Here is a 14,832-nt window from a genome sequence, read left to right as displayed (position 1 = left end):
TATATTCTTACATGTTTTTTAGTTTGCATAAAAAGATAAATTTATATATAAGTATATATGTACACACACACACATACATTAGCTTCGTCAAATGTATATAAACACATGTACTGGTGCTTTCATAAAACATAATATATTCCAAATTGAATTCTGGATTCAATTTGTATGTTCAGTTTTATTCTCTGTTTTCCCATGAGAAAGCTTTTAAATATTACTGGGACAAAAATGTTGTGGTAGTTTCAGCTGTCCCTGAAACCACTTTCATTATTTGTATCATTATTACTGCTGCATAATCTGAACATAAAAAAACATGGTGCTGTAACAAATGACTTCCCAGTACTGACAGTTATAGCAGCAGCATTTCAAGACTGATGAAAAATTTCCCAGCGAGATCTCTGGCCAGGTTTACATAAACCAAACGGGAAATGACTGCCTCTTTTCACATTAAATCTAAACTGTTTGGTGTAACTTTATCTGTGTTTTACATTACTATAAAATCTATTTTGTTCTCAGTTGGTGAAATTTTATCCTTAGTAAGGTGGGAAAAAAGGTAACTTGAGGTTTCATGTGTGGTATTCTTGTTTGTCCTTTGATAAGATCTTTTAAAGATAATTTTTTTAACATTGCTTTTAAAAGTTGTTTTTGATTGTTTAAATTTTATGAACTTTGTAAATTTTTATGAGAGATTTGTTATTACTTTTTCCCAATGGACTGCTAATAGAAGTTAGCTTATCTAGCCCATGTGCTAGATGCTGTCAGTATCAAACTGCCTTTGACTTTCACACCTCTCAGGGGACTAGTAATTGTTGTGTTCAAACAGCCTGTAATTGTGATCCCGCTGGCTTTCTCAGTACCTTCTGGCTATTAGAATCATTAAACAACTCAGCACCTGTTAACAGCATTGTAAATATTCAACCCTGCTTGTGTGCAGGTTGAGTCCAATATAGAGAAATCTTACAGAGCTCAGCCTCATAAATTAGGGCTTCTGACAAGTCAATTATTGTGAAACTGGGTTTCACTGTGAAATAAATGAAATAGCATGCTGACAAAAAGATAGGCTGTCTGTTTATGGCAAAAAGAAGATAATGACTTGATGATTCAATGCAGTGAACATGAAACTACATTGTATCCTTTATCTGTAATTAAGCAGTTGTATAATATGTCTATTTAAGCAGTAAATTATAAATGTTGTACCATGGAGAGTGCAACATGAAAACAGACCTTTATCCTTAGCTCTTGCATGCTTTTTAAGTTAACTAAAGTGATTATTGAAATTAATGATATGTAATCTTTTAAACTAAATGCTTTTATTTGTTTAGGTTAGAAGTTGCTCTGTGACGGAAGTTCACTTGATAGAAGCGCAGGCCATATTATGCTAATAATAAAAATCATATAAATCTAAACTCTATCCTTAATTACATAAAAGTATAAGAATATATATAGCCCTCAAAATTTTATTTGACCTACCAGATACCTACATTTACATTTAGTTTCATTGTTTCTCACAAATTATATATCCAGTTAAGGCTTTAACGACATTTTTCTTTTGTGAAGATTTGAAAATGTTTTAAGTTAGTTTAGTTTAACAAAGCTAAAGAATAATCGTAACAAATTTTATACTTCTTGTTCTGGATCAGTGAAGTTAAATCACTAATGAAAACATATGCATTTTTAGTATTTATTTTGGCTACATAGGAGACAAGTTTTAATGATTGAGATTTTACTATTATATTCTTGAACATGATATTTTAGCTTATATTTGCTATTTTTAAAAGTTATCACTTACATTATGTATAATCCTTGATGGAAACTAACAACTGTAGAGGCTTTTATTTTTAATATTCCAAATTACCCCCAGATACTGAAATCTTAAAATTCTTAATATTTAATAAATTGTATATCAATTAAATTACTTGAATCAAATTTTGTATTTCTTCTGTCATAAAGTCAATAAGAAAGTTGGTGAGTGCATATAGAAAAGAAAAACTATATTAAACTATATTAACAATAAATCTCAGTAAGAGTTTATCCTATTATTCTGCTCAAAGAAATAAATTTTTAGCAAAGTAAATTACTTGTTACAAGCAGGTAATTTGTTATAATCTCAAAGACATAAGATTTTAGTTGCTTTTTTTTCTTTTTGACAACTTATTTTAAAAAGTTTAAGAAATTACCCTGGCTGCACTTTATCTAGATGAAAGCAAAATTAAAAAGAAACCCAAACTCACTGCTGTTGAGTCGGTTCTGACTCATAGCAACCCCTCCTTGGGTTGCCAAGGCAGTATCACTACAGAAGTAGATTGCCCAGTCTTTCTTCCAAGGAGTGGCCGGTGGGTTTGAGCCGCCAGCCTTCTGGTTAGCAGTCAAATGCCTTAGGCACTGTACCACCAGAATAGTAGTCTCAAAAATTTCCCAGTAAATTAAAATAAAGAAACTTTAGAAAGGAACATTAGCTCATTAAAATATGTCTTCTAAATACATAAAATACTGAATGAAATAAATATAAAAAAGAACCTATAATTTTTTAAGGGAAGTTCAAATCATTGGTAGTTTTAAGAATATTTGTATGTTTATTCACTACAGCATAAAACTATAAAGTTGATATTTGATTTATATTTATAGGATAATGGCCTGTGATAATGAGTAGCAGCAGCAGTGGGATTTTTTTTTTTTCCAAATGACCTAATAAATTCATAGTTTAAAAAATGACATTTAACTTTTTGTATTTCCCAGTAAAAATTTCTCAATGTTTTCCTTTTATAATTTTAATGGCTTAGAGAATAATTTGACTCTTGTTCTACAGATAATAATACTTATACAGTGCCCTAAGGAACCCTGGTGGGCAGTGGTTAAGCTCTCAGATGCTAACTGAAAGCAAGGTGTGAGTCTACCGGCAGCTCAGTAGTTCTGGAAGCTCCATGGGGGAGTTCTGTTTTATCCTATAGGGTCACTAAGAGTTGGAATCAACTCAGTGGCAACATGTTTGGTATACAATGTCTGGGCAAATTTTCACCAGTATTTTCAATTTAGAACTAACCTTATCAACCATATATTGGTCCAGGCAGCTGAAAATAGTGTTGGGAAATTTATTGTTGTTGTTGTTGTTACTTGCCATCGAGTCGGCCCCGACTCATAGCGACCCCTCCTTGGGTTTCCAAAGCAGTATCACTACGGAAGTAGGATTGCCCAATCTTCCTTCCGAGGACTGGCTGTGGGAAATTTATAGGCTTAGCAAACCAGAAGAATGTGAAACAAAAAGTAAGCATTCATGTTGCAAAATGTTTGGCTGATGAATTAATTTCAGCTTTTAGAAGAAAAATGAAGGAGAAGAAATACATTAAATAATTTGGAATGGCTTAGACTATCTGTATGTTTTATGGGGCTTTAGATATCCAGAATTTGTATTGTCACTTCTAAAGCAGAAGTTACTATTCTAACAATATGTGCTTTAGTCATTTTCCAGGGTAAAGGAGATATTTTTTAATGCTTTCTAATGCTTATTTTTTTCATTTCCATAATATATGCTTGGTTGTGTATACATTTGTACATTTGATTTAAATTAACTGCAGCTCTAGGGTTCTGGTGGCATAGTGCCCAAGGCATTTGACTGCTAACCAGAAGGCTGGAGGTTCAAACCCACCAGCCACTCCTCAGAAGGAAGGTTGGGCAATCTACTTCCATGTTGATACTGCCTCAGAAACCCAAGGAAGGGTCACTATGATTCGGATCCAACTCCACAGCAGTGAGTTGGGTTTTTTGTTTTTTTCTAGGGTTATTACTTACATACTTGCTCATTGATAGATATGGCTTTATTTTAGTTCATGACAAGAGCTTTTTCAGGAAAGGAAATAATTTCTCTATGTACTAAAATTAAAAGTAACTATTACTTTTCTATGAAAATAACAATCCTTACCTTGTAATTATGATTGATAATTATTTTTAGGGACCTCTGTTGGCATAGTGCCTAAGGCATTTGATTGCTAACCAGAAGCCTGGTGGTTCAAACCCACCAGCCAGTCCTCAGAAAGAAGATCGGGCAATCTACTTCTGTAGAGATACTGCCTCTGCAGTAATCTCTTATTAACCCTTACTCAATGGAGAAGATCATATTTTGGTTTACCTAGCCATTTGTGCTAGTTTCTCTTTTTTAATGAAAATATATCCTGCCATGATTGAAGCTCTGCTTTGCATATTTTTAAATATATTTTTTATAATTTACTGACCCCAAGTCTTTCCTTTTGAAGAAAGGAAAAAAAAAATCTTAAAAAATTCCCATACTTGTCCATGTTTCCCCATCCTTCACAGGTTGTTGTACTCTTTACGCCCTCCTCTCCCATTTGAGATTGTAAACACTCTTCTCCCAGGCTATGCAGATCCTTTTCCTAGTTTCTACACACAAGGGCTCTCAGTGGGAAAACCTGTTCTCTCAGGCCACCTTCCATTCCTATTTCTTGATTGAGATAAGGGAAAAGACATGTTGTTGTTGTTGTTATGAGCCATCAAGTCAGACCTAACTCATAGTGACCCCTCCTTGGGTTCCCGAGGGGGTATCACTATGGAAGTAGATTGCCCAGCCTTCCTTCTGATAAGTGGCTGGTGGGTTTGAACCTCCAGCCTTCTGGTTAGCAGTCAAGCATATAAATTCTCTTTGCTGGCATGTGTAGCGGGTTCACCCCGTAGGAATTGGAGAACTGCCACAACTTTGAGTGCAGCCTTTCACCCTTGGATCTATTGCCAAGCATAGAGTCCTAGTAATCATAGAGATTTTCCAAGAACCTCTCAGAGGTGTAAGGAAGAGCATTCAGGTGAATTGCATGTCCTCAGTGTTTTTACTTGGAAAGCATACAAAGCTAGACCATGTGTTTCTCTATATGAAAGCTTAGTTGGAATGTTTGTTTTTTATCCTGATGGTGTTCCATCCAGTCATTAGGATGACATTTATTCCTTTAGGACTAGGGGAACAACAATTGACTGAATTTCCTAAAAGTACTCATGAACCTCCTAAATCAATAGTTCGTTGAGCTTTTTGAAGTTACTGGGGATGGAGTACATATAAAAGGAAATTTCTCTATATAAAAGGAATTTATAAATTTAGTGTATAATATTAGATAAGTAAAAATATGTAAATTTAAGTAATGCCAATTTTAACACTGGAGTGATGATATTTTCTTAAGGTAATAGAGGATTTATCTGCTTAGCTTATGTATTTTTAATATGTTATCATCAGCCATTAGTGTAGATTTACCTTAATATGGGACTTTTGACATGTAAAAAGGAAATGGTAAATGCAGTTGTTTTACTTCTTTGATTTGCTGTCAAAGTAGATAATGTCTATGGAATTCTGAAAAGGAAATATGAAACTCAGATAATAGTTTTAGTAGAAAATATCTTAAAACAAATAATAGCCTTGCTTGTTTTCTAGCTACTACAACTTGGGTGATATAAGCCATGATTCTGTGAACAAGTTTCTGTCTAATCTGGTTGAGAAGTCCCTGGTTGAATTGGAACATTCCTATTGTATTGAAATTGGAGAGGTAAGACTCAGGATGTATATCCCAATTATAAAGATTGCCCAGCTTTTGAACAGTAAGGGGTTTTTCTTCTAATGATAACTAAAATCATTAACAAAATTGTTGTAATAGCAACCCAGAGTATGGATTATTAATTTATATACTTCTGTTGGGTTTTTATTTATGTCAGTTTTATCTTTCTTTTTAAATAGGATAATCGGAGCATAGAACCTCTGACATATGGCCGAATTGCCTCCTACTACTATTTGAGGCACCAAACAATTAAAATGTTCAAGGAGCATTTGAAACCAGAATCCAGTGTTGAAGAATTGCTTTCCATTCTAAGTGTGAGTTTTATGATTCAATTGGTTTGTTATTTAATATAAAGAGATCATATTTAGATCTTTTATAACTTCTCTTTTAATTTGGCCCTTAAATTGTTGCCGTCTAATTCCTCTTGATATTTAGCAGCAACTGTTTAGGAAGTCCTTCTTCTGTCAAACAAGAGCACTACCAAGCAATGTATCTGAACTGAGTTTCCCATAGACAATTTGTCATCCAAAGTTGGATCCTTTTGAGAGTGGAAGGGAGTGCTATTAATACTTAGGCCAGAATAATAGTAGGTATAAATTGGACTATCACAGACAAAACAAAAAATTACCCTATATTAGATATAATACCTTTTCTGAATTACGATTGAATGTTTTTCTTATTGCTTCTTTTGATTGGTTCATACTTGTCTATAATGTTACTGAAATTTCTTCATGTAATGATTCACATTAAAAAGTTCTCTTAAGATTTGTTGTTGTTGTTGTTGTTATGTGCCGTCGAGTCGGCCCCGACTCATAGCGACCCCTCCTTGGGTTTCCGAGGCAGTATCACTACGGAAGTAGGATTGCCCAACCTTCCTTCTGAGGAGTGGCTGGTGGGTTTGAACCGCCAGCCTTCTGGTTAGCAGTCAAGTGCTTTAGCCACTATGCTACCAGAGCTCCTTCTCTTAAGATTAGTGCTAATTAAGCTGTTTAACTACCTCTCTCCCTCACAAAGAAAAGAGAGGAGGTGTTTATCAGATGGTTCATCTTCATTTGTGCATACTATGTATTTCTGGCTTTTTTTCTTTTGTCTTTGTTTAGAATGAGTGAAATAATTTACCACAAAGCTTTGTTGGCCCGCTAGGCAGGATATATATTATGATTAAGTCCTTAGTTCTTAGTGCAAAAATTGTTTACTAGTTCCGAGACAGAATTCTTTAATAGTCTCTAACAGAAATCACTTGCTGTTCATTTATTTTCATTTATTAATAACTTTTCAAAATGAAATGGAAGAAAAATCTTGAACCAATTGTTAGGAAACCAGACTATTATTATTATTATAACATTAGACCTATGCCATAACTTTTCTGTGCCTCAGTTTCCACATCTGAAAAAATGGGAATAAGAGGTATCTCAAAAGATTAATGTGATAACATATCTGAAACACTGGGTACCTTTTCTTGCACATAATAAAGGAAGTTTATTTTCCATCCATTTCATTTATATTTAAAATGAATCAAGGCTAAATTGGTCTCAACATACTAATATGGGATAGGATTGAGTTGAGGGTATGTTAGCTCTACTGTAACACTTTCGAACCACTCTTCCCTGAGAGATTCAAAGGGCCCGGCTCTTCCTGTACCTCCACCCTCAGATGTGTTGGTGCTTTTAAAAAAAAAAGAGCTCTTGGACTATAATGTCTTTAAGGTCCTTCTCTTCTAAAGTCATTAATTCTGTGGCAGTTCATGTACTTCCTAGCTTTTTTCCTACCCCCTCTTTAGCTTTGTAGTTTTCAATAAGCTTCAGTATCCTCTTCACAATTTTCTTTCTAATTTTTCAATATATTTTTTCCCTTTGAGAAACTAGTGTATTGATGTTGTGCCCAGCATAAAACCAAGTACCTTGCAGTAGGTCAGAAAATATTTCTTAACGAATTGATAGATAAATGGTTGCTGTATTAATCAGTTTTCTATTGTTTGCTCTAAGAAAGAGTAGAGACAATTATCAAAAAAGTACATTTTTGAGAAATTTTCCTCTTTGCAAGGGAAGAGTATAAAGTATGAGCATATTTTTTCTTAGATCTCTAAGAATGACATTGTCATTTCCTAATTTAATGATGATGTAATCAGAGATTCGTAAAAATAGGATTTATCTCAGGGAAGTATTGTGAAATTATTTAACAGTATTTTAGCACAGGCAGTAAAATAATGATTAATAAATGTATCCATTAGATTTAAGAATACAACTTTTTTCATTTTTACATAACTTGATCCATTACCTAATCTGATATTTAAAATTGTTTACCTAAAATGATATTTAAAAGCACTCATCAACTTTGGAAGGAGCCCTCATGCTGCAGTGGTTAAGCACTCAGATGCAAGCCAAAAGATCTGCTGCTCGAACCTCCCAGCAACACGGCAGACAGGAGAAAGACCTCACAGTCTGCTTCTATAGAGATTACAGTCCCTGTCAGGCAGTTCTGCTGTGTCACATGGGGCCACTATGAGCTGAGATCAACTCCACAGCACCTAACAAATCTTTCTGGAAAGGTGTCTGGATAGTACAAATGATTTGTGCTCGACTGCTAACCTAGAGAAGACTGGGCAATCTACTTCCATAGAGATGCCGCCTCAGAAACCCAAGGAGGAGTCACTCTGAGTTGGAACTGACTCGACGGCAGTCAGTTTAAGTAAGGCATTTGACTGCTAACCAGAAGGTTCATGGTTCAAACCCACCAGCCACTCTTGAGAAGGAAGGTTGGGCAATCTCTTTTCGTAGAGATACTGCCTCGGAAACTCAAAGAGGGATCACTATGAGTCAGATTCGACTCAATGGCAGTGAGCTTGGAGCTTGGAGCAACCTAGAGGTTGGCAGGTGAACTCATCCTGCCGTGCAGTGGAAGAAAGACCTCGTGATCTACTTCTGTAAAGATTACAGACATAAAATCTTTATGGAGCAATTTTCTCTGTAACTCGTGGGGTTGTCATGAGTTGGAAAGGATTTGATGACACTGGGTTTGGTTTTGGGTTATCAATCTTGGAAACACTAATAACTAGCACTTTTGAGCATTTTTAATGTGCCAGCTGGTATTCTATGAACTTTACATTGATAAACTCATTTAATCCTCACAACAATCACTCATTTAATATTCATAACATCCCATTATTATTCCCATTTTACAGATTAACCAGTTTATACAAGATTGCACAGCAAATGGGTAATTTATAATCTAGCACATGAGTCTGGCTCCTAGTCACAGTTCTGTATTGCCTCTCAGGTTGTACACATAAATATAAAATGAGGTGGTAGATATGAGATGGTAAGTACAAGTTAGCTCATATAGCATGTTGTTTGTAAAGGAAATTTGTGAAAACCATATACCTATTGCATTCTACATCCTCCTTCACTTCATTAAAAAAAAAAAAAAATTATACAGTACCAGTGGCACTAAATCATTGTCCCCTGTGCTTCAGTCTTCTCTATAAAAGGCATTGATCAGAAGAGGCCTGCCCACAACTCATCAACATCTTGTTTTCTTTTGTTTTTTCAGCATTATGAAGGCTCTGCCTGATACTAGTTACACTGATCTCATAGTACATTTTTATAAATCCCATCTATCACCTTTCTACTCGCTTGATTCACCCAAAAATATTTATTGTATGCCTACAATGTGTGAAACATTTTCTAGGGATAAAAGATAGAACAGTGAATAAAACCGAGAAGCTTCTATATGTATACATATATTGTATATTTATGCATTTGTGTGTTTATTAATAATATAGATAAACTATGCCCATAGTAAAGGAGCTCTGGTGGCGTAGGGCCTAAGGCACTTGACTGCTAACCAGGAGGCTGGTGGTTCAAACCCACCAGCCACTCCTTGGAAGGAAGGCTGAGCAATCTACTTCCATAGTGAATACCACCTTGGAAACCCAAGGAGGGGTCACTATGAGTAGGATCCGACTCGATGACAGTGCATATGCCCATAGTAATAAACTATGGGAAAGACTTGACTGTTGCCAGTAATTGAGGACTTCAGCTCAACATCATGCTGTGAGAATGGCAGCAGAATGTTGCCCATCATCAAAAAGTGTATTGATAAACAAAACAGGAAATAGTATTTTGTCCTTCATGTTAATCTTCCTTTCAAAAAAAAAACCCACTGTCATTGAGTTGATTCCATGATTCCAACTCATAGTGACCCTATAGGACAGAGTAGAACCGCCCCATAGGGTTTCCAAGGCTATAACTCTTCATGGAAGCAGACTGCCATATCTTTTTCCCACAGAATAGCTGGTGGATTCTAACCAAAAGATCGGCAGTTCAAACCCACCAGCCACTCCACAGGAAAAAGATGAAGCAGTCTGCTTCTGTAAAGATTTACAGTCTTGGAAACCCTATGGGGGCAGTTCTATTTTGGCCTGTAGTGTCTCTAGACATTGGAATTGACTCGATAGCAATGGAAATCTTCCTTATGGGGGAGATTTACTAGATACATTTCTCATGGCTCCATATCAAAAGGACAGCATGAAAAAGTCTAAGTAGGCTGAAAGTAAATTTCTCAGACAATAGAAGACATGTTGTAATTAGGGCATTTCAGTCTAGAAAGGTGAAGGCTTGGAATCAGTGAGCTGAAATTAAACAATGAAGAGTACAAATGGAGGCTATCTTTGGATCTTGACCATGATAGCTTTTTTCAGAATTAGTAGGAAGTTCCATCTGCTCCTGCAAGAGGATTTGTTACTTCAACTGATAAATAGAATACAGGCCAAAACAATATAAATTCAGAAAGGACTGTGTGGTGTAGTAAATTCCATGGTGTGGCTTTTCTAGCTATAAGTCTTTGTAAACTCCATGGTGGAATCTGCTGTGAGCAACTGAGTAGCTCCTGATTGTTAAAGTTATCCACCTGGGGTATTTCTGTTGGGAGCAGCAAAAGTAATTTTCTGGGAAGTTCAGTCTCTCAGGTGTGTAGAATTTTGATGTTGGGATTGGTTAGTTTGGCTGCTCTGCCAGGCTCAAAAGGAGCCCTCCTAGAGGCAGAAGGGGTGTCTCTGACTGGTGGCTGAGAAAGATGTGCTGCTGACAGAAACACGCTCCTGAGAGACACGCACTTGCTGAGAGAGAGATGTGAGAGACTACATGCTGCTGAGAGAGAGATGCAGGAGGCACTTGCTGCTGAAAGAGAGACTGCTGGCTGCTAAGTGAGACGGCTGGCTGTGAGAGACTGAGTGCATTTCTGAACTTGAACTGTAACCTGTTGCTTCCCTAATAAACCCATAATCTGTGGGTTCTGTATGGCCACTACAGTGAATTATCGAACCCAGCAGAGAAGGTGGTGGGTGCTGAGGGAGAAGTGGTTGTTGTCAGGGTTGGTGAAAGGGCTGGAAGGAGGCAGCATGTCTGGCCTTGCAGGAATAGACCTTGGGTTGCTGATGGTGATTCTGTCTTCCTCTTGTGCAGTTAGAGGAGGTCAGAAGATGTGGCCTCCTTGCCCCTTTGGCAGACTGGAATAAATTTATTAATGATTAAAAAACTGCTATAGAACTAAAAGAGAAGATGGCATTTTTCTCCTCAGATTTGGTGTGATAGTGATGATCGTTCAATTACAGACCAAGGAACACAGGGATTAGAATTGGACTGTGTGTCAGTTGCGCTGTTTATTCTGTTGACCCTCTAGATATTTTAGGAATATTTTTATCTTTCAAAATATTGGCATTTTTTGTTACTTTAATTTGGCAACCTGTTGTACTTTCAGGTACCAGTTCCTATTGATTATTACTCCATGAGAATCTTTATTGTAATCAACTCTGAAAAAAGAAAATAATACTTCAACTAATGTTTGTTTGTTTCTTTAGTAACACCTTTTTTGAGACTTTTTGATGTGTTAATTCTTTATTGCTAAAAAGTTAAACTGTTTCTGACTTAGATTTTTAGATGTCATTGTCTTTAAATGACAGTGGAATAGACCAAAGATGCAGCTGAGTCTCTTCATTAACCTTATTTTGGAGTAGTAATCCAGTTATATAAATCTTATCTTTCTAATACATCAACTTTTTATTACATTAAAAAATAATACTGGGAGCCTTTTATTGAGCACTGACTACACGGTAGGTATTTTATATACATTACTTATAATCCTCAAAACACTTTTCATGTTAAATGTTCATACAAAGATAATGAAACTGAAGTTTAATGAGGTTAAGTTAGTTGTTCCAGGTAGAACAGAAAGTGTTTAGAACTCTTTTCCCTGTATCTTACTTCCTCTCCTAGATATATTCTATCTGTATCCTAAGATTGAGTTCCAGTGATAAAATATTTTAAAGCATTGAAATATATAGCTATATTGCTTTTTAAAAAGAGGGAATTAAAAAGCAAAAGTACTTTTAAAATTGTATGTAACCTTGAAACCTTGAATTATAGGTATTGAAATGCAGATGTTAATTACTAGCAAATAATTCTTTCACCATTCTTATTGAAGACATATATTTTAAGTTTTAAATATACTGATGCTATTTTGAAAAAGTTAGGTATTTTATAAGAACTTTTGCCAAGTTTTTTTTTTTTTTTTTAACACCATGAATTAATAAGCTTCATAATTAAGGCAGCTGCTTCACACCTCTATTGTTAACCGGTGACATTACATCTGTCTTGCTCTATGGGTACCCTCCTCCTACTTATTGAAGCATTTAGCAGTTTTGGCAACAGGGATTACATGGCATGGAGTAAGTAGTCTAATTAGATATAAGTGAAAATCCTCAGGGAAAATGACATTTAAAAAGTAATTTGAAGAATCCCTTAATGATGTTGGCACTGAAAGCTCAAGTGTAGGGTAGAAAATGCCCGTCGTCATGGCAAACCAGAAGCATGATTTGATATGTTCAGTGGACTTTTAGAAGTTACCATGCTTTAAAACAGCAATAGAAATGAAAAGCTTTCAAAGTTAGAGCAAATTTATTTGCTTAAACAGATCTTTCAGAATATGCTTTCTGGAATAGTAATAGCTTGAAAGTAAGATATGCCCCAAATGTGTTCTGTCTTTAGAACTTTCAATAAAATTTTTAAGTAATGTACTGAGTTTTTATGCTTCTTGTGACTACACAGAAACATGAGGTTATTTTTATATATCAAATACCCAATTGGAAAAGTTGTGAAATTCTTATTTTTCTACTAAACCTTGGATATTGACCAAAAAAAGTATGGGTTTCATGTGTCGATGTAAAATAGAAGTATTCTGAATTTAGACAAGGATTAGAGCAATAATATTTTTTATATATTAATAAGTTTCTAGGTTTGGCAGATCTCTGTACTGCTTTCTTTAAAAGCACACTGATTCTTTGCCCATATACAGAACATTTTCAGTAATATAGTAGTATGCATTAATTCTGTATGCATTAGTTTTGTTCATTTGGGGCACAACTACAATTTTTTGGTAGAAAATTACAAAAATACCTTTCTCAAACATACGAGATTGGAAAAATAAGCAAGGGCTTTTGGGGGGAAAAAGAGAGAAAAATTAAAAACTGAATAAATAAAAAGACAAGCCAGATATGAATAGTATTGGTAGAGGACCCAGCATGTAAAATTAAAGAGTTCATTAAAAGAAAAATGAAAGGAAGGAAAGGTTAACTGAGTAACAGTGAACACCACCAACCTCATGGCCTTCCATTTCCAAATAACCTCCTGCCAGTCACAGGATCCCATCTGCTACTCTTTATTATCTTCCTAGTGGGGAAACCTAATGGGATATCTTCCAGGGTTTGTGAGAAGAATTTCTCCAACCCATAGGCCAGGGAGCTGCCTGGCATCTTTGGAAAGGCACAGATGGCAAATGCCTTTAAAAAAAAAAAAAAAAAAAAGTATCTTTCTACTTCTCTTAGTCTGTTTCCTTTGAGACTTCCCATGTTCGCCATAATTTCTTAGCCTCTCCTAGCTTTCCAAAATCAGAACAGAGAAAAATGTAATATTTTTCTGGTAACAGGCCTCAATCTCAGATACGTTTGTTATTGTCATTTATTAGATTAAAGGTTTTAACCTGATTATGTTCCAATGAGGATAAAATGTATTGGTGATATTACCTGGAATTTGCCCTTTTTAAATGTACTTTTTTAAATTCCTTTTCATTCCCTAACTGTCCCACAAAGCGATTACTGTCAATTACCACAGTTCTAAAGTTGGTAATTAAATTGAGTTCTTGATTAAAAGATGAGTTAGATATTCAAGTATGAATAGACTTAAATTGCTTCTATTGTCACCTAGCTGAACTTTCTCATTTAAAAAAAAAAAAAAAACTGACTTTGCCCAGGATGACACAATTAGAATGGAAAAATAATACAAAAACTCAGGTCCTAACAGGAAAGAGGCAGAGTTGGGATAAGCTCTTTTATGTCCCAGCAGTATTTTTCGTTTCCTTCTCCCCTTTGCTGATTCCTAATTGTCTTTTTTCTTTTTGCATCTTAGTTTGCCCTTTTATTCAGATTTACAAAGCAAAGTATGTTAAAAGGCTATACCCTTAACTTTCCTGGCCTTCAGTACCTGTAAAAAATACTTCTGGTTTGTCAGCATTTATTAAGACTTTCTAAGTGCTACATGGTAATACACAGTACACTTGGGAGAATACCAGAGAAATGTAAGACAGAACCATATTTTTAAGATTTGTACTCAAGCCTAGAGACTAACAGAAACAAAGGACTAAACTTTTACTAAATATGTCTGTATCTGCTGTTGCTGTTTAGAATAGCTTTACTGATGGATGAGAAGTGTGTATTCTTTGCAGCGTTCATGGCAGAGTGTTGCTGACATGTCCTTTCCAAAACTCAGAGTTACCAGCCTGGTACATAGGCAGGATTAGATCACCAGGCTCCTAAATTGGAGTGTTTGTAAAGGGAGACACCATTGAGAAATTTTTTTAATTACAAATATAATCTTCATAGTAAATAACTCATGTTTCTAAAAATCCAGGATTATTTGCTTTCTGGGAATCTTAATGAATCATTTGCCAAAGTAAAGCATTATTCATTTATTTTTTAAGATATTATCTTTATCATTAGCAATAACTCTGTTTAAATTAACAATGTAACTATTTACAATTTTCAGTACACATAAATCATATTGGGCAAAGCAAAAATGATTTTGCAATGAAAGTAATGTTTTAAATTATTATCTTGCTGGGAAGAAAATTTATTACCTGAATTCTAACCATTTGTTACTCTGCCTTGGACAAGCAGAACATTGTTTACATTTAAAAATAAATAAATAGAATCTTAATATTGGGCAACACATTTTTTTTT

The 14,832-nt window shown here is 35.1% G+C and overlaps 1 protein-coding gene across 1 annotated transcript in view; it reads left to right on the top strand.

The window, feature by feature from the left end:
* The window catches only part of ASCC3 (activating signal cointegrator 1 complex subunit 3), a 515,455-nt gene that overhangs the window by 409,056 nt on the left and 91,567 nt on the right, over window positions 1-14,832 (top strand). The window contains exons 34-35 of the mRNA XM_007942265.2: window positions 5,423-5,534; window positions 5,723-5,857. Of these exons, the coding sequence (XP_007940456.1) occupies window positions 5,423-5,534; window positions 5,723-5,857 (247 nt within the window). The remainder of the gene's footprint in view (window positions 1-5,422; window positions 5,535-5,722; window positions 5,858-14,832) is intronic.

The sequence above is a fragment of the Orycteropus afer genome, unplaced genomic scaffold (assembly GCF_000298275.1).
Source record: "Orycteropus afer afer isolate SDZICR_OR568_19922 unplaced genomic scaffold, OryAfe1.0 scaffold00087, whole genome shotgun sequence".
Taxonomy (NCBI): Eukaryota; Metazoa; Chordata; class Mammalia; order Tubulidentata; family Orycteropodidae; genus Orycteropus; species Orycteropus afer.
Note: the sequence above shows the minus strand (reverse complement) of the source record. Positions and strands in the feature narration are given on the sequence as shown.